A 21,608-nucleotide genomic window follows, 5' to 3' on the forward strand; every position below is an offset into this window, starting at 1 on the left:
AATTAAAGAAAAGAAATCAGTGCTGATATTTTACAATGTCCGTCTATTCCTTTTTTTATTTAATGATTTTTCATGATTTTATGTCTGGCATTAACAAGTAGCAATAGGTTCTTTTTAGTTTTTAGTTAATAATTTCGCGATAATCGAACTTTAAATTTAATTGTTAGTTAACTTAACACATGCGTGGTTAAGTTAATTAACACATGCTAAAATTTCAAACTGCGATTTTAGAAGGTTGAAATGCGGTTTTAGAAGTTTGAAATTTTAGCACGTTTTAGACATTAAATACAAAGTTTACTGCTTTACAAGCAAATTTTTTTCCATCTCAACCTCCTCTTAAGTTACCGCCTATCGAAATTCGTAAAATTCGAATTTTCTACACCTTATATTTCCGAAACCGTGTAGAATGCTAACGGAAAAAAAAGGAATTATTTTCTTTAACTCACTTGCTTAACCATCATATAAATGCTTTTATAATTTTTTTTTTTTTCTCATCCTAAATGTATGCAATTGTTTTATATAAAATGTAGATATACGAATGAAACTGATTTAAATAATGTAGTAGCCAGCTAGATTGCTTTTCGAAGAATCATTTTCCTTGTTGAAAAGAAAAGTTCTGGCAAACATTCGTTTGGCCCAACTTTATTTTTATATATTCGACAACGCAAGTTAATTTTAATTTTTAAGCCAAATTTGTTGATTGTAAATCTTAATTTCAAGTTTTACTTATTTTTTTTCAAAAAGGATTCTAAACATTTTCTACTTTTCTAAAAATTAAAAGATTTTGTGAAAGAAAAAGAAAAATTTGTCTGCCAAAAAATTTCGGTTCTTCCGGATATAATTACATTTCTAATATTTGTCGGTTTTCTATCTTATTTTTTCTTTTATCTTAAGTAAAGGAAACAAAAATTAAGGAAAAATTTATTATGATGGTCAAATAGAATGAAAAAAGAGAAAAGGATTTTGTAAAAAGAGTAAAAAAATATAGAAAGGAAAGAAATATAAATAGAAATTGAAGAAAAACGATTTAAAATAACTCATGCGCTTTCTTCGAGGTAATTAACTTTTTAGGAAATATTTCGAAAAAATACTATATTTAGTTTTCCAAAAGATAAAGAACATTTATGATTTTGAGATTTTGAATTGAAAAGTAGTCAAATGAAAAACCTTTTTGTTTTTTTCACCCACGGTATATACAAACAGGTATCAGACCTGAAAAAAGGTGAACAGTTGAAATTAATTAAAATAAAATATTTGTCCAACCTACTTTTGTTAGTGTATTACATCAATTTATTAGCCGTGAGGGTGACCATATTTCAAAAGAAGCAAAAATTTATAAAGAAAATTTTAAAGCAAAGTCATTGCATTTATTCTATTAGTTACCAAAATTACGATAATACACAAATAATATCAACTTCTTTATTTTCAACAATTAGTACTCATTTATATTTTATTACTAATAATTTATATTTATTAATTAATTTCTAAAATATTTAATTTCTTTTTTAATTTTTTTTTTTTCAGACCTTGTTCTTCGTATTTCGATCACATTTAAATCTGGAATGAGAAATGCTTCTAAAACGAAAAGCTGTGATAAAATATTTTTAATAATTAAATATTAATTAATTTTGGATTTTAAAACAATAATGAAAATTAATTAATCGAAGGATATCTAAAAAAAAAATATATCAAAAAAAATTTCTATTAAATATCAAAAGTTTTTAAATGGTTGTCACAAAAAAAGAAAAATCGTCTCAAATTCGTATTTTTCGTCTGAAATTCACACATCACCATTATTTGGTATTAAATAACATGATTTTATTATTTTAATTAAAATGGCGAACACCTTGAAAAATTTCATATATATTTTACCAATTATTTTTAAAGGAAAATGAACAATATTACTAAATTTCAGACAAATTAATTAATAAGTAAAGAAAAATAAAAGGAAAAAAAAAATCATCTCTTCAAAGCGTTACAGTGATAGAAAGAAAAATTGATAGAAAAATATCAAATTTCGAGCCAAAAAGTTTATCGTTCACTCATTTAATCGATCATCGAAAAACAAATTAATTGGGAATATAAAATAACTTGAATAAGAGTAGGATGAGAAAAGGAATTACGATAAGATAAGGAAGCTATTAAAATTTTTGAATTTTAGCCTACAAATTAAAAGAATTTTAAGGTTTTAAATTCAAAAGCAAAGAATATAAGTAAAATATTTGGAAATTCATATTGTGGAATTATAAAAGTAAAAATAAGTAAAAAAAAATTTTTTAAACTTGAAAAATTAAATTTAGAATAAGTCTTATATAAACTAATAATAATTACAATAATTAATTTATTTTTGTCATACATAAATTTTCATGAAAATATTTTTTAAACTTAATTCTTTTGTACTAGAATTCTTTTGTAAGTAGAACTATTTGTTTCATTTGTCACAAAATTTAATTTTAAAATTTTAAATTTCTCATTTTACAAGAAAAATCTTTTAAAAAAAAATATTAGAAAATCTAATTCTAATTAAAATTTTAAATGAAGAGAAAATTATGTTAGAAAAACCTTTTCCATTATAATTTTGAATATATTTTGATAGTTTGTTTTTCCGTTTCAATTTAATTAAATATCAAAAATAAATTTTGTATAAAATTTTGTTCTAATTATCAATAATTTTATTAGGAAAAAAAACATAAAAAGTTGACAAGTATTCAAAAATTTTTTAAAATCTAGAAAAAAAAATTTATTTGGAAAATTTTGGATTATTCTCTCAATAAATTTGAAAAACTTTTTTTTTTTTTCTAAATAATCAGATTTTAATTACATTTTTATTTTATAATAATTTTACAATAATCATAATTATGATTTTAAATCGAGTAAAAAATAATTGACAAGACCATTGAGCAAAGAAAATTATAGAAATTGTATACAAAATATAAACAAAATTAACAATAAATTAATTAAAGAAAAATTCTGGAAAATTATAAATAATAATTAGATTTAGTAAATAATATGAAATATGAACGAAATAATTTGCCAATTGATAACTCTGTAGCTTTAATTATTCTTTTAAATATTTAAATACGAAAAATTTTCTCACCGAATTTATAGATGATTAGCTCTATTCAAACTGAAATAAATTTGTATGATTAAACTATGTAAGAAGTTATATAAATGACATACATAAAGATTATTTTTTAAATATTGTTAAAAAGACATACCAAAACTATTAATATTCTTAAAATATAAAAGTTATATAATAATTAAGAAAAAAATTACTTATAAATATTTAATGAAGCTTTATATAAGAACTATTATTATACAATAATAAAATTAAATATAAAATTATAAAATTATATTATGAAATCAATTATTATAAATGATTATATAACATTAAAAACTGATGATTGACTTCAATACTGAAAATTATATTACTGATAACATAATTGATTACGAAAGTGATGTATTAAATGATGATAGTGGAGATGGTGGTGGCGGTGGTGGTGGTTTTGTAAATGGAGGCATTATTAATATTGATGATGGTAATCAAGTTATTGATAATTTAGAATTTAATATAAATAATAAAGAATTCTTATCAGAAATCAACAATAATAATAATAATAATAATTATTTAAATAAATTAAATAATACATTATTAAATAATTTTAATTTATTAGATTATTTTAAAAATGAAACAATTACATCACCATTACAAACATCATCATCTTCATCATCATCGTTATCATCATATTATAATGATATGCCATCAAAAACAAATTTATATAATAATGAATTTATTAATGATTTTATTAATAATGATTCAAATATGTATGGTAGTGTTAGTGATGCAAGTAATAATTTTGATATTAGAAATTTTATTATTAATAATAATAATAATAATGGTGATATTAATAATAATGAAAAAAATATTGATATATTTTCAATTGCTACAACTGCTGCTACAAATATTGCTAAAGCAGCCTCAACAACATTACAATATGATTACAGTCAAATTGATTTAATAAATGAATATAATAATAATAATAATACAATTAATAATTTAAATTTTAATTATAATAATAATAATAATAATTTAACAAATTATTTTAATTACACAAATAATAATAATAATAATGGTACTAGTTTATTAGATAGCAGATGTCAAATAGATTTTTCAGATCAAGAATTTGCACGTTTTGAATTTTGGATATGTGGTGTTATATTAAATTTTGTTGGTTTATTAGGTATATTAGGTAATATATTATCAATGATAATATTATCAAGGCCACAAATGCGTTCAAGTATTAATTACTTATTAATTGGTTTGGCTAGATGTGATACTGTATTAATAATTACATCAATATTATTATTTGGTATACCATCAATATATCCATATACCGGTTATTTATTTTATTATTATTATTATATATATCCGAATATATCACCTTGTATGTTTCCATTAGCAATGGCAGCACAAACATCAAGTGTATATATGACATTTACTGTAACATTAGAACGTTATGTTGCTGTTTGTCATCCATTAAAAGCTAGAGCATTATGTACATATGGTAGAGCAAAAATTTATTTTATTATATGTATATTATTTGCATTTTTATATAATATACCAAGATTTTGGGAAGTAATTGTAATAACAGATACTTTAAATTATAATAATAATAATATACCAATATATAATAATCCAATTAATACAAATAATACAATTAATGGAGTTCATAATACTGGTAATACTATTTCTAATAGTGTTACTACTAGTAATACAAATAATGTTAGAGGTTCTACTCTTTCAATAACTAATAATAATATTAATGGTAGTATTAATACGAATAGAGGTAATAATATTAATAATTCTAGTTATAGTTTCAATAATAATGGTATCGGTAGCAATACTATTAATTTTAATAATGATGGTATTGATGAATTATTTTTAAATAATAATTATAATTACGATAATATCAATGATAATGATAATGATAACAATGTGATATTTTGCGTAATTGCATCATCATTACGTCGTAATGATCAATATATTAATATTTATATACACTGGTGTTATTTAATATTTATATATTTTATACCATTTCTTAGTTTAGCAATATTAAATTGTTTAATATATCGTCAGGTTCAAAAGGCAAATCGTGAACGACAGCGTTTAAGTCGTACAGAAAGACGTGAGATTGGTTTAGCAACAATGTTATTGTGTGTTGTTATAGTATTTTTTTTATTAAATTTTTTAGCATTATATACAAATATATTGGAAGCATTTTATGGTATAATTGATGATTATTTAATAAAAATTTCAAATTTATTAGTAACAATAAATAGTAGTGCAAATTTTATAATATATGTGATATTTGGTGAAAAATTCAAACGTATATTTTTATTATTATTTTGTAAAGGTAGAATTAGTCGTGATCAACCAGATTTAATACATTATGAAAGTTCAATATCAAATGGTGAGGGTAATAATCGTTCATCTGGTCGATTTTCACGTCACGGTACACAACGAAGTACAACGGCATTAAATTTAACAAGAAATAATAATAATAATAACAATAATAGTAATAATAATAATGGTATACCAACAAGTGTTAGAATAACATCAGGTAAACGTATAAAACGTAATCGTGCACCATCACCTGGCCCATGCGTTTATTATCCAGCTAGAGATGTACAAAGAACTCAAACAGTTATTACACCCAGTTCATCATTACATTTCGATTGTTATAATAAAAACGGAGGAATGATGACATCGGGATTTTAAATTTTCTTCTATTTTCATAATCTTTTAATAATTTTCAAAAAAATAATTTTTTACTATTGTATAATTTAAAGTTATGTTGGGTATTGTACAAAAATTTTAAAAATATCCAAAAGTTTAACTTTTCTAAAAATTTATTTGCATACTATATTAGAATTTCTGATGCAAATACTTCAAATACTTAAAACATTTTAATCTTAATATTCTAGAATTTCCACCATGTATAACGTAGAATAATTAAATTTATTTTATGCAATATCATATATGTATGTAAATCCAATCGTGTTAACGTGAAAACATCGCAGCCAAATCATTGTTATTTAAACAACAAATTTTTCATTGTTTCTCATTGGAAGGGAAAATTTTTAATCCTGTTTGAGAATTTTTACATTTGTTGCTTTATTTTATTAATTATAATATTTATCCAGAAAGGGTAACAATTAAAATTAACAATCATGTTTCCTAAATTTGTTGCAGTTGAAAAAACACACACATTTAATATTGTTGCAGACATATCTTATGCGTTCTATATCAAAAGCATAATATTAAGTAGAGGCTCAAGGATATAATTTAACTAAATACGGATCAAATATTCAGTACAATTGAATCAGGATTAAAAAAAATGTCTAATATTTTAATAAAACAATCATTAATACATACATTCATTTTTACGGCAACATTAAATACCTATGTAAAAAACATCTCGTAATTCAAAAGCTTTATTTTTAAGGTTATAGGAAAAATAAAGATAACCTTAAAATATCATGTAACGAAAAGTCTAATTATCTTTTTCTTTTCAATAAGGTCCAAACAATTATAATTTTCAATACGATCCTTTTTGTATTATGCGCTTACTTTTTATGTAGGTACAATAATACCCCGTTTTAATAGATTTTCTTCTATTGTTGATTTCTTTTGTATTCTAAAAAAATATTATCACAAAACCTACATTGAAGATAAAATTTCTATATTATGTCGTTAAACACATTACGATGATGGGTGAAAAAACCAACCGTGAAATTTGAATTAATTATTTTTATTTTCATATTACAAAAATTTAGATTTTCTCTATAAATTCTCTAAGATGGTATGAATTTCAAAATAAATATTTTGAATGGAAACATTACTCGTATTTGCTATATTTCGCAGAAAATTTGGAAATAAATTGCTTTTTGTTTAATTTCATTTAATTCTGCTTACCCCTATATCTGTCTGACAGCGCATAAGTTTATAAAAGCACAAATATTGGAAAATTACTTATTAAGGAAAAGATTTTTAATGAGCTCCACTTGAAAATAAGCTCCACTTGCTAAATAAATAACCGATTTCCAACCGATTTCAGATGTAAGGAGATTCTAAGTTTATATTGTCTTTTTGTAGTTGTACCATAATTTGTGCAAAACGCTGAATCTTATTCATAAATCCTTAAATTTTAAAAAAATATTTTCTGACCTTAACCCTCTGACGAAAATTTCGAGTGTCATCGATTTCCAATTTCAAGAAAATTGCGATAAATTTCAATAAATTAGTAGACATTAGAATTAATGAAATGAAAATTTCTCGAACGGTAATTTCGAAACTCCTTGATTTTGTTTCACTTTTTTAACTATTTACATATGATTTACGAGGTGCGTTTGTTTATAACTAGAAATGTATAAAGCCTGTAATAGGACAAATTAAGAATATCCAAAAAGACAAAATATTTTTTATACCCGTACGAACGTATGTTCGAAGGGTATACTAAATTTGCCTTACCGTTTGTAACGTTGAGAAATAACGGTCTTAGATATAGACTCAAGTGTATGTTTTTAATCAGCGTCGAATTCTGAGTTGATTTAGCTTTGTCTGTCCGTCCGTCCGAACGATAACTCAAAAACTAATTGAGCTAAGTTCACCAAATTTTCACAAATGATTTATTGTAGTAAGTGCCAGAACCCTATTTAAATTGGACATGATCAGGGTACCGGTTCGGGTAGCTGCCATACAACTTCAAAATTTATTTAGCTATATCTCAGAAACTATTAAAGTTGTGGTATTGAAATTTCACACAAACGAATATATTATTAGGGCCAATGTGTCTCATAAAAGTCGTTAAAATTACTTGGTTCCTTCTGGTACCTGCCATACAACTTCAATAGTAGTTTGGCACACACAGTATTTTGAAAAACACAGTACTGAAATTTTGCATAAATTAATATACGGCAACATAAAGTCATAGTCTGTCCCATAGTCAGTTATGGCATCTTTATTCGCACATATGACAACAAATTCGTACGGGTATCACACAGTTGACATGGTCAACTCTATTTTTTTTCTCGTTTTTATTAAATTATCAAAAATAACCCCCTAGCTTACAATGTGCCATTATCAACAAATATTGAAGTTTTAATTAACGAATTGTTTTTCCATTTTTTTTTGTTTTATTTTTTTTCATCAAACTGTAAGTTTTTTTAAATATTAATAATTTTTTATAGGTAACAATTTTTTTCATTACTTTTTACATTTTCCTTCATTAAAGGGCCTTGTAAAAGTAATATGAAATATTTTCCGACAATTTTTTTTGTATAAATTATGATTTATGCACAATTAAATATTTTTAAACAAAAATTCTGTAAAAATAAAAGTTATTCGCTCTTATACAGGTCCCAGAATCTTTAATACAAAAATATTATCTTTAATAAATTCAAAATAAGAATATAAACAAATAGGGTTACCAACTTAAGTAATTTTTCCAAAAAATTGTTTAATTATAGTTTACATTCAGTGATTCTTAAATTAAATTGAAATCACCTTTGATGGCAGTTGATGCCACGTTATATGCAATTAACGTCAAGTTCAGAGTATTCTTACATATTAAGAATTTCCTGTTACTGGCCGCAATGCATGGTCGAACCAAAACCAGATTTTACATCTTGTAAGTTTTCGACAGAAACGCATTATTTACGAATCCATTTTGTTAAAAATTTATATCCGCCTTTTTTTTGAATTCAAACTTCTTCTCTTAAAGTCTCTTTTTCTTTTTTGCCATTTTATTGCATCGAAATCACAGCCATTTTTTGAATTTCGCAAAGGCGGAAAAGTAGTGACGCAATTCTTTTGGGACAAAACAGCATAATTGAACATTAAACTGACACAATGGCCGTTGATATTATTTTTCTCTTTGACGTCAAGCTGAAGAAGTCTGAAATTTTAACAGCTTTTAGTTATCTCTCGCCTTCAAACTTATTAAAATATTAAGCACACTTTTAATATTTCAATATGTTAAGAGAATAAACTATCAATTTATTATTTTCGAGAAAACCTGTATTTGAGAATCGATCTTTGATTTTGGGTCAATTTTACACTTTTCTCTGATATACCTAAGAAACTAATTAGAGAAATTTCTTGACACTAAATATTGGAATTCTGTTTAGAAAGGTCTCTTGATTTACAATATAAGTTCTTCTTAAATCACGCACTCTTATTAAATTTAATAAAAATTTAGAAAATAAAAATTAGTATAAGCATCTTAAATCATAGAATAATTACATCGAGCAATTATATCAGGTAGAGTTTGATAAGATGATACATGAAATTTGTATAAGTTTGCCAACCTAATCGCTTATCATAGATATGACGAATCATCAAAAGCATTGTGTGCAGAATCGTTAACAACTTGATTATGATTAAATTAGGGTATTAAGTCCTTATTTTAATGCACTTAAAGTTATACATATAAAACACACTCCATTTCCAAAACAATATTTCTAATCTTGTAAAAATATTTCTGAAACAGCATTTGGCAATACTAAGAGCAAATTTTAACAAAGATTATTTTATTTACATTAAGTTTTTATATAAAAATTTTAAATTAGAAATGGAATACAAAATAATATGAAAATATGCAAAACTAAATTAAATTAACCAAAAAGCAAAAAAAATAAAATTTCATAACGTAAATAACAAAACGGAAAATTTTATTCCTTGAGTATTGTGTGCGTCTAAAGTTTTTAAGACCCATTCATTCAATTTTTATTTTCAAAACATACTCGCGTTAGAAAATGCTTTCTTTTTCATACACAAATATTTATACAATTATATTAATATAAAGATGTGTAAACGGGAATTTAAATAATTTTATACTTAAGTTTTTGAAAATTATTCAATATAACTAAAAATTATACTTCGAAACGACAAAATATTCTCAAATACGCCGAGTGTAATATCAGCTTTTTCATGAAAATTAAAAAAATATTCTTTGATATTTTCTCATAGGCTCTTTATACATATACAAATTTACGATATTTGCGAATTAAAATAAAAATATTCCTTTTTTTTTTGTGTTTTGTATTAATTGAATGTCCTTAGAAATACAACATATTTTTCTTAAGGGAATATTTTAATTTAATTTTATTGTTGGATTCTTATTTATTTTTTTATTTTTGTATTTTCTTTGTCATTTTTGTATACTCATAAAGAAAAAGAAAAATTACCAAGAGAATTTTATTGACAGAATATTGTGCTGTTTAATAACCATAGCAAAAATCCTTAATGAGCGTTCACAGAACGTGCTGTAATACTTTTTCTTTGTTTATGTATTTGTAACAAAATAAAAGGGGGAATATGACTTTTTTCTTCTTTTGTTTTTATATTTTTAAACAATCAACTTGGAAACTTTATTACATTTTCAATTTTTAGGCTTTTTATTTTTGAGCATTTTTCTAACAAAATTAAAAAAAGAGCTAATTATTATCAATATGTCTGTCTGCCCGAAACTTCTACACCGTTTAGAATAGAAATCTGATATTTAATACACAAATAGATTTTTACTAGAAACTTATTTCTCTAGAAGAAAATATTTACCTGCCTCGCCCCTAAAAATTACCTCTTTTGCTATTTTATTGCATCGAAACCACAGCAATTTTTTGAATTTCACAAAGGCAGGAAAGTAGCGACATAATTCTTTTAGCACAAAACAGCATAATTGAACATTAAACTGACAAAATGGCCGTTGAAATTAATAATAATCTAAAATATTTGATATTATTTTGCTCTTAGACATCAAGCTGAAGAATTCTGAAATTTCAACAGATTATTCGCCTTATCGTTTGTCGAGATCAATAAAATTTCCGTTCTTGCGTACCTTATATCATATCCACACTAATTAACCATCGACCTCAAACGTTTATTTTTAATTTTTGTACTTGCTCCGAAAAGTATGCAATAGTTTTTTATTGTAAAAAAAATTTTTATTGGCGTATGTATTATTTTAAATAAATTAATTCAAGTCGAAGATTGTTTTTTTAAAAATAGTTCTTCTAGCTAAAAGTTGCTGCTTTATAAACCTTTGACTTTATCCAAACTTATTTTTCTATTTATTTTTCAAGATCAAAAGTCCTTTTTAACTTTTTTTTTTTAGATTTACGCAAAGTTTTCAATCTGACAAAATAAGAAAAAATTATAGGGTCAACAGTCAAACAATAAAAAAATTGTAAATTGTTCTAAAAGGCGCTGTAGAAATACGGTTTCATAAATTTTATTTCTTTTTTAAGACTCAGGTTTTTTTATTCTGGATACATGTATTTGCAATATAATATTTCCAAAGCTATGTTTATTACATGATGGTCGATATTGCACTGTGTAATTTCATTTCTGATATTTGTTGAAACTTTCGTTTCTGATATTTGTTTAATAATGAAATCTTTACTTATAATACTAGTAACCCTATAAAAGTTAAAAAGAGAAATCTCCATTTCAAAATCTTATTTACGTAATAGTAATTTTCATTTACTTATAATTTCTGTTTATTTTAAATCCTTTTTCTTCTTAAAAATTGCCTCGTTAATGCTCATTAATTTTTTTAAAATTTTTAATATTTAATTAAGAATATTGGAAAAATTCCATGATTTTTTATTAATGGAAATCAAAAAAGAATTTTTTTCAAATTTTGTGTTTTAAAACAAACTTTTTTTTATGGTTATCAGAATTATTACGGAAAATTCCAAATCTTAAATGGTTAGCCTCTCATTAAAAATAGTATGTATACCAATAGATATTTATTTGATTATAAATAATAATTTCCTAAATTTTATTTAGAAATTATAATCTTTTATAGCTTTGAGTTTGAGATTTCGAAAACACTTTTTCAATTTTATTTTACTTTACAAATGCCATTTTGGTTCCTTTTGGCTTGGAATCATATATTCCATTTGCATAAAACCCAGACGTCATCATATTATCTGCAATGAAGGAAAATTAATGAGCAATTAATAAGGAGATAGGGATAAACTAATGCAAAAACCACAAGCGATATAATTTTATTCATAAGGCACCATATCCCCAGACACAAATTAGAAAATGTGATAAAATTCTAACTAAGGCATCCAAAATATTATATGGTTGTGAAAGAACACATAGCGTTGCGTGTATAAATGCTGTATTAGCCGATTTTCAATTTAAAATTGATGGATTACTAAAATCAATTCAATATATTCACAACGATTAAGCAATTCAATATAGAATATAAAGTATATATATATGACACACAAATTATTCTTTACTGAGCTACCATACAGCTCTGAAAATAATTTAGTCATATTTCGGGAATCGTAAAGTTAACTGTATTAAAATTTCGCATAAATAAATGGAGTAACGGAGTAATTATATTCCACGAAATTTGGTTTGGTTGTATAAGTTTTTATACTTTGCATAAACGAGTGTTGCTGTTAGACTACTATTTCAACAAAATTGTCTTGTAACAGTTGCCGTACAAATTTAAAAATAATTTGCATTGAACTTGCACCACTAAATAATTTACTACTAAAATTCTTAAATATATTAGTTTTTTAAACAATTATTATATGAGGCGTTCAGCGCATTAGTTGCCTACTTGCAAAAATGAAATTTCGAGTAAATTGCGACTGAAATGTCAAATGTTTAATTTTTAAGAAAATTTTTTAAAGGCAAAAACTAGCTTATGTCAGAGACAGGGTTTCCTAAGTGTTGGGGAACTGCTGTCCAACTCCCTTAGGGATGTCTCGAGTTTCATTAGTGTAACGGGGGCATTGTCGGTGAGGGCGTGTGGAGGCTACAATAAGTCGCGAATTGTTATAAGAGTATTCTCCGGGAGGCTGCGGTGGCCCGGAGAATACTTCTGCCCCACTCGGTTCCCTTACAAATCTACAATCTAGCTTATGTCAAAATATAGTGTAAAGAGGGGTAAACTAGGTATTTAGAAAATATAGAACAGTTCTTTGGACTATTACAGCTCAATTAAACATATGTAATAACTCATTTTTGCAAAAATATTGAATGGGCCACTAATGCGCTGAGCGTCTCATATGACTTGATGCTAAAGGAGACTATCTTTGAAAAACTCATAGAAATAGTTTTGTACAAGTCTCCAAATACTTTTATACTTGAATAATTTTATTTCAAATAATATATTTTCTGCATGAAAAAATCTTAGGTTCCAAGCCTAAAATAATTTCGACAACAATAAAATTTATTATTACTTTCTCTTTGATAGTTTTGTATAGGGGGGGTCATAAACATAATAGGAATAGTTTCTTTCATCAGGCTATTTTTTCTTTTCTTTGGTTATCATAATTTATTTATGTAAGATTATTAAATTTATGGAAATTTTTCTGTCCATCAACAAAACTTTATTCTATAATAAAATAAAAAATATGTCGAATCTTAAAATTTTGTATTTTTCTTTTGCATATAACAATATTTTGGTTTACTATTTTAAGTTTTCATTTTTCTTTTGAATTCATTTGAAAAGAAAAACGCCAACATATACAACGCGAACATATACTCTACATAACATAAATAGGACATATAGTAAATAGGAAAGAACCTATAGATAACTTTCTTTTGAATTCTTTACTTTCCAAAAACAAATATTCTATATGAAAGTTTGCCCTCTTTCGAATGATATTTCGAATGAAACGCGAAAGAAAATCGCAAACAATGTACTCATACAGTGAATAAATGTGTGTTTATTTCCGTTCCTTTTCTAAAATGAAATTTTAATAGCACATATTATTTTCATGTTTTGAACTAAAAAAAAAAAGAAAAGAAATAAAAAGGATCTCTTTAACTGAAATTATTTTATGCTCCACATTACTGTTATTATTATAAGCTTTTTTTTTTTATACATGAACGTACATAATAACGAATGTATGTACAAGAAGATAATCGGAAATAAAAGAATATGAAATGAAAAATATTTCCCGACAATTTTCTTGGAAAATATGAGTATGTTATTTAAATGGTGCCAGGATAAAAATACTAAAGGTAAAATTACATAACATTTAGCTTTCTCTAGGGTGGTTTATTCTTTTGTTATACAAACGGAATTTCAAAGTTATTTTATATAAAATTCATTTTAGAAATTATTATGGAACAGTCAGACAATATTTTAATTTTTTACTCAAAAATTCCCTAACGTATGTTTACACAATATTTGAGCAATGAAATGAATTCATTTCAAACCTTTTTCTAAAAAAACGTTCGAACGATTTTAATTTCAATATTGTTTCTGTCTAATAAACATCACAGTTGACTGCAAGAAAATTCTTCAAATTTATTTACATTTCCCTATATTTTTCTTTATTTAAACTATTTTCGAATTATGAAACCTCACTATAAGCGAATTTTATAAATTATTGAACTTTTAGATTTTGTATAATAAAATGTTTTCTAATGAAACAAAAAAATTTTGGATTTGCAGTAAAAACTTTGGCCGAATACATAACATTTTATTCTATGTAATTTAAAATTAAATAAACCTTAAAAAATTTGATTGGTCTAAAATATAAAAAGAAGATTTAAATTTATTTTAATTATAATTTTAGTTTTATACGACAATCTGAATTGCTTCATCGATAAAAACAGGTAATTCCGATTACCTTTCCATATTTGCATTGAATAATGTTCCACCTTCAAGCACAACTATGATTAATTTTCTATTTATACGGTTGAAGTCGTAAATTTTTTCAGAAATCTAGACTAAAAGATGCACACGGGGTTTTCTTAACTAGATGGTCACGGCTTATTTTCAGTTCTATTATCATGATAATAACAAATAAGGAATTTCTATGAAATTTTGTTATCTTAACTCTATAAGTTAAGAGAACTCACTACTAAACTTCTGTCGAAAACAGGGTTGTGTAATTAGTTTTCTCAAACTTCTTGTTTCCCATCTTCATTAACTAGAAAATTTTCGAAATCACGACATTTTGATCGATAATTTAATCTTTCACCGATCACAAAAAAGCTTTAAACTTTTACTAAAATTCATCTCATTTGAAAGATAATTTAATAATATTTTAAATTTTAAAACGAAATGCTCTTCCACGAATCCTATTCAATAGGCTCACTCTTATGAACCATATTTGTAAAAATGAATTTTAAAAACATATTATTGCAAAAACTCATTTATTATAACCTTCATGTATACCATTATAAGAGTTCAAAAAATATTTGAGTTATTATAATTAATATTTCCATCCTTGGCTTCAGTTTTGTAAGCATGCAGACTTCTATTAACTGTAAAATTTATATATTTAATGTCTTTTAAATATCCTGTCATCGTCAGATATTAAAAAATAAACAAAAACTCCTTAACATGTATCTTTTGTTCGGGATCTCCTCTCTCTTTGAGCATGTAAGTTAATAGTTTTTTACGATGACTTGACTTTTAGATCAAAGTATTTTTTTCTTTTCAATATTTTTCCATCAGTATAATCTTATCCCACAGAGATTAAGAAAAATATGTAATTTAAAATACAGTACAATTTTGTTTAAAGTTACCAAATATTTTTTCAGAATGAACTGGAGTGGGTAAAAGTATATTTAATTTTAAATCATGTGCAATATTTTGTTTTCATTGATATCTAGAAATTCACATTTAATGTTTAAATTTCAATACAATAGTAAAAATAAGTTAATTTAAAAATGAATAACTTATTTATTCAATAAAAACGCTAAAATGTTCATACAATTACTCCAAAACTCAATTAGCACGACTATATTGAACTGAATTAGCACGACTGTATTTAAACGCTAAAATAAATAATGTCACCCAAACTGCAAGACTATTTTCCAGTAGTTATAAATTTCACGAATCAGCGGCTGTTTTTGAAAAACTGGAACAGTTTGCTAAAGGTGTTCCAATTGTGAACCTATTGAAATATGGTTTTCCCGATTACATCGAACCTATATGTTAATTGATTTTAATCTGAAATGATGAATCATCATAGAATTAAATGAAAATATATAGAAAAGTGTATGAATAACTTTCTATTAAATCTTCAACTTTTTCAAAGCTTCCTAAACAAAATGCCTCAGTATTGTTTCCTTTAGTCATTTAAAACAAAATATAATATGCGCTACAAAATCTGTACAGCAAAAAATTCCAAAATCTCTATAACGCTTTAATAATAAAAAAATTTTTAGAGAAATTATCGTAAAATTATTTTTTATGCATTTTATGATGTCAGTAGATTTAATGGTTTCCAGGAATAATCGTCTATGAAATTTTTGTAGTTTTTATGTTTCTTTCATCTCGTTGCAGAACGACGTTGCAAACAATGAAAAAGAATTAAATATTAAAATTCCTTCTTAAAGTTTTATAACAATTTCGCCCTTACTACGTAAATTTGAAAATCTATAATAGCGAAAACGATATTTGATCAAGATGAACTGAAATATTTTTAACTTCTACTCAAGGGTTTCCGAGTAACAGGGATTTTTACGAAATTTTTACTTATCCAAGTTTTTTTGATTATAAAATCAAACCAGATGTTGATAAAACTAAAATTGAATTCAATTTAATTTTCCTTTATCCAAAAACTTTACAAATTTCTCAAAACAAACACCAAATTTTTCTATGAAATTCACTTAATTTGGAGAAAATTTATGTTTTTCTTCTTTCAAATCTATTTCTATTCAATCGCATATTTTAAATTAATTGCTTTACTGGAACAGCTCTTTAGTTGCATCAACCGTATGTCAATTTAAGTTTGCGAAAAACTTGTTGAAAATTTATTAATTCCCTTACGTACTCCATTCTGTTCAAAAAAATAAAATTTTTCTATTAAAAAAATTTTTTTTCTATTAGAATAAATGTCAAAATTTATATGGCATGCGTTAAAAATTCGTTTCAGCTGAATAATTTTAATAGCTTCAGATGCTAAATGATGTCTAGATTTCGAAAATATTTTTTTCAAATTATTAAATTGCACCCAATCTGAGAAAAATGCATTTAAAAATTTCAAACCATATAGGTACCATTTCTTATAAAAATTGGCAAAAATTAAAAACCTATCAATTTTCTTTACCAAGAAAAGTTTCGAAAAAAATTTTTTGATTACTAGATTTTTTTTTGTTTTTCGTAATACAAAATTCTAGTTTTTCTTTTCAAAAATTTAAAATTTTTTAAATTCAATTTTTGTTTTTCAATTAAAAAGTTTGTACAAAATTTCGTTTCAATTTCAATTATTATTTCTTAGGTTTCAATAAAAACATTAAAATTCAGATTTTTATCAAAATAACGTCTCTTAAAAATGTCAGCTGTTTTTTCGAGTGACTCTTGTCATCCTAAATTAATGATAGTTGATAATTACAGCGCTTAGTAATAAGCAATAGTGAAAGATAGGACCTTTAAAATCTTAACATAGAAATGGTTTTTGCGCTACATCTTCTGCAACATGCAAATTTTTTTAATGTTTGATGACTTTAATTAAAGTTTAAGCAGCTGGGTAGCATTCTATTTTCATTCTAAAAAAAATTTCAAGGTTTCAAAAACTTTCCTACGAAATTATCTATTTAGTTTAGACAAAACTGAAAAAATAAAACAAGGGAAAAATTTATTTTTCCAAAAAGTTCAAATGTGAGGTCTTCCGAAGTAGCATAAAATACTGAATCAAGCAGCATGTCTATTTTAAACCCATCACTAGGCCTTTCAGAAACTGTTTGTTTAAAGTTCCAATCTTTTTCAAAACGGAAGTTATAATAAAAAAAAACTTGGATAAGTAAAAATTTTGCAAGAATTCGCTAAAATCCCTGGAACTCGGAAACTCTTGAGATTTGGCACCCAGTCCTGAGCAAATGTTTTACCTATTTTTGATCCTCTAATCAATGGTATATGTTGTTGTATACCTTTCTGAATCACCCTGTATATACGGGTACATGAAGAAGAATAATGCAATAAGTAGCGTACTTGCAATATTAGCTTATAGGTATTAACTAATCAAGTTCTCACAATATATGCTTAGAACAAGAAGAGTTTTACAAGATTAAGTTATATACAAAGTTGACAGCTATAAGAAGCTAAGATGGTCACTTTGATTTCTTGTTATGTTTATCACAGAATCGCTTGATTACATAAAAAACTTACAAAGTTACGACAATTATTGAAATTATATGCAAAATAACTGTTTTTCACACTCTTTAAAAATCGTCAACCTTTCGAAATTTTGTGTGCTAAGACAAAACATAAAACTAAATGCATTTGAACAGTATTTGAAGCAACTAAGTATCTGAATACAGATATTAAAAATTTTAAAACAAATTCCATTCAAAGGAAGTTTAAATTTGTTAATAGTAAACTCCTTTTATCTTATTTCCTAAGATAAAATTTAAATTTGGTTCATAATTTTTCATTTTTTTTTAAGAAAAACTTATTTTAAATTTATTATTTTTCTATATAACAAACAAATAAACTTTTACAATATTCTTTTATGATAGCACATATTATTTTATTAGAATATCAATATGATGGAACTATGACATAAAGGTCAATATCTCTTCCGATTTGATAAGGGATATTTCATTAGAATATTTCTAAAAAAAAAAAAAATTCTACTTTATATTAAATACAAATATTTTAATTTAATCTCATATCTTTAAAAAAAAAATATTTGATAAAGGTTAGAAAATTTTATGAGATTTTTAAAAATTCACTAACAAAACAAAAAATTAAAAATTTTATTTAAAGAAAGAAAAATATACGAGGGACATTAATTAAATGAAAAAGATACATAAAGATGTACTCGTCCCTCCTGAAACCAAATAGGAAAGCTAGAAGGTTTCTAAACAAATGTTTCAAGCTACAGTAACTGGCATAAATGTAAGCCAAGACGCAATAACGCAATAACAAAAATGTAGCGCTGCGGACACAGAAAAAAGTATGACAAGACAAACAATTTTCTTACAGAAATTTTAGAAGCCTCTCTAAACTATAATAAACTCTAATAAATGTTGCTTACCGCTCTGCATTTTTCTCAGTAAAAGAAATTATTACTATACCAGCGGTACAATAAGTAGAAAACGTACTTTACGGCTCTGCATTTTTGTCATTAAAAGAAAATATTAGGTACTACCAGCGGTATAATAAGCAAGTCTCTATCTTACTATTTTACATTACGTTAGATTTTTCCGATTAAAAATTTATTATAAAAATGAACAGCAAGATTTACTTCGGTGTAAAATAAAGATAAAAGATAAATAAATCGGCATTTAAGCCGCTAGAATTTGTAAATGAGGCCAGTTACAATTTAAATATAAAGATTGCTTTTTCGCAGCACTATCACGTTGCTAATTTACTGTTGCATTCTCTAAATTTATTTAATTTGTATTTCCGAATTCCGATTGTTTTTACACTTATACCACTTGGAAAAATCTTGTAATTCTAATATCAAAATTTTTAACAAATTTTTAAGAGCATCACAAAATTAAATTTACCAATATCATTCATTTCGTACAACAATAAAATAAATCTAAATTTTCTTTAAATGTATTTGTTCTTTATTTTGACTAAATAATAAAATTTTAATTTTCAAAATTATTATATAATAAATTATAAATATATTATAACAATTATTTTTGTAATATTAATTTTTCTTACATTTTAACTTTAATATTATATAATTAAGAAATTTATTGTTTTAATAAAACTTAGAGTAAATAAGAGGGAAAATTATGCGTTTGTTTATTGGTTTATAATTCCACGACTAAGTTCTAAAGGAAATTTGCTCATTAAAATTAATGTAAATAAATAATATTTAAAAATATTTATATTTATTGTAAATAGCTATTAACGAAACCAACGTAAATTTGAAAATCCTAAAATTTAATTTCAAATATACATATATAATAAATGTATACATATATAATAATATTATATATTTTCTAAAAAATGTTAAATTTCAAAATAAAAATGAGACAGTAAGTTATAATTGTATGAAATAATTAAAAAAAAAAAAAATAGAAATTGTAAATAGTTTAATTATAAAATATAATTATTATTTAATAATAAATTAATATAAAAATTTATTTTTAATAAAACTATAATTTAATTTAGAAATTAATAAATTTATGCAAAGCGAATATAATTAAAAAAATTCTAATTGTTCTGTATTTTATTTCAAAACTCAAAAAAAACACTATAAAAAGGTCATATACACAATTGCATAACCTTATTTTGGGTTTATAAAGTAAAGCTATAAGAGTATGATTTTCTATAATGAAATGTAGTAAAACCAACATTACCCATATGATTTACAAAGAGGAGTGCCACGGAAAAGAAATTTGAAGTGAGCTTCCCATTTTTTATCGAGTTCTACTACCTCATTTTTGGGAAATTTTGGCATAATGACTGCAACTGTTTTTTTTTAAACGATTGAATATAAAGCCTATAAAAGGTTTCAAATAAAGTGAAAACTGTCACATTTTTTTTTCGCATTGTCCTAAAGTCTATGTAGAATTGAGTGCGGAAAATAATGGGCTTTGTTGGAACAAAAATTTGTAACTCATTCCAAAAAAAAAATTGTAATTACAACACAAGCAGAGTGAAAGATTTCCAAAAACAATTGGAATTATCGTCCTACAGCGAAAAACAAATAATGCTAAAATAGTAGTACTCAAAACCGTAATGCAAATTTACTTGCATTTTAGAAATATGTGCTTAAAACTATGGTAATGAGCGCAAAAATTAGAAATCTACGATATTTTTCTAAGATTTCTTTGAAAAAAAATTGTAATCGTTCCTAAGCTTTGAATCCTATATTTTTTTGGAGACAACTTTTTTTTTCGTGTACAGATATACTGCAGAAACTAACTGGTTTGCATTTTCAGATTTTAAATTGCTTCCATTTTTTCTATGTATTTTTTTTTAATACTACTTTACAACTTTAAGCAATGCTATGATTTTTAAATGTTACAATTTTGAAGACTTTTTCTAGTTTTAATTTATCGAACTAAATAAATTAAACTGAATTTGCTTTTCTGAATTCGAAGTAAAAACTGAATTTTCAAAAACATACAGAAATCTTTAGTAAAATTATGAATTGACTCTATTTTTAGCACTTTTTCAAAAAATTTTTGAAAAAGAAGTACTTATTAGTTTCACTCTGTCCGTCGTCCGTCTGTCCGTAGAAATGTTTACAAAACTTATACACCCTTGAAGATGGAAAGCTGAAATTTTATATGTACATAGATCTTTACTAGAAACTTATTCCCGTAGAACAAAATTTTTACGTATCTCCGCCCCACTAGAAGTTATACTCCCCCAAAACCCTAAAAATGTCATTTTTTAACTATTTGTTGCAGTGAAACCATAAGCATTTTTTAAATTTTGAAAACGCAGAAAGGCAATGGCTTGCTTCTCCTATCGCGGCATACTATAGTTAAACTTTAAAAAACAAAATGGCCGTTCAAATTTAACGTTATCTAAAAGCCGTTTTCTCCAAATTTTTGAAGACGTTTTTCTTCTAGAGACCAAGTTATAGAAGCCTGAAATTTTTCTCCATCTCCACCCCCTCTCAAGTTATCGCCTCTTGAATTT

General features: G+C 24.6%; 2 protein-coding genes and 1 long non-coding RNA gene across 3 annotated transcripts in view; all 3 read left to right on the forward strand.

Moving 5' to 3' along the window:
- The window catches only part of LOC129617054 (uncharacterized), a 143,808-nt gene extending 141,488 nt beyond the window's left edge, over positions 1-2,320 (forward strand). The window contains exon 4 of the long non-coding RNA XR_008697673.1: positions 1,525-2,320. This is a non-coding gene — a long non-coding RNA (uncharacterized LOC129617054). The remainder of the gene's footprint in view (positions 1-1,524) is intronic.
- Positions 2,321-3,403: 1,083 nt separating this feature from the next.
- LOC129610752 (dynein regulatory complex subunit 4) overlaps positions 3,404-21,608 on the forward strand; it is a 47,551-nt gene continuing 29,346 nt past the window's right edge. The window contains exon 1 of the mRNA XM_055523474.1: positions 3,404-3,539. Within this exon, the coding sequence (XP_055379449.1) occupies positions 3,513-3,539 (27 nt within the window). The 5' untranslated portion in view covers positions 3,404-3,512. The remainder of the gene's footprint in view (positions 3,540-21,608) is intronic.
- LOC129618670 (FMRFamide receptor) lies at positions 3,824-5,779 on the forward strand. The gene is made up of 3 exons (XM_055533570.1): positions 3,824-3,848; positions 4,149-4,650; positions 4,972-5,779. Exons 1-3 carry the CDS (start codon positions 3,824-3,826, stop codon positions 5,777-5,779), a joined length of 1,335 nt encoding a protein of 444 aa, XP_055389545.1.

The sequence above is a fragment of the Condylostylus longicornis genome, unplaced genomic scaffold (genome assembly GCF_029603195.1).
Source record: "Condylostylus longicornis isolate FDR11 unplaced genomic scaffold, ASM2960319v2 ptg000001l, whole genome shotgun sequence".
NCBI lineage: Eukaryota > Metazoa > Arthropoda > Insecta > Diptera > Dolichopodidae > Condylostylus > Condylostylus longicornis.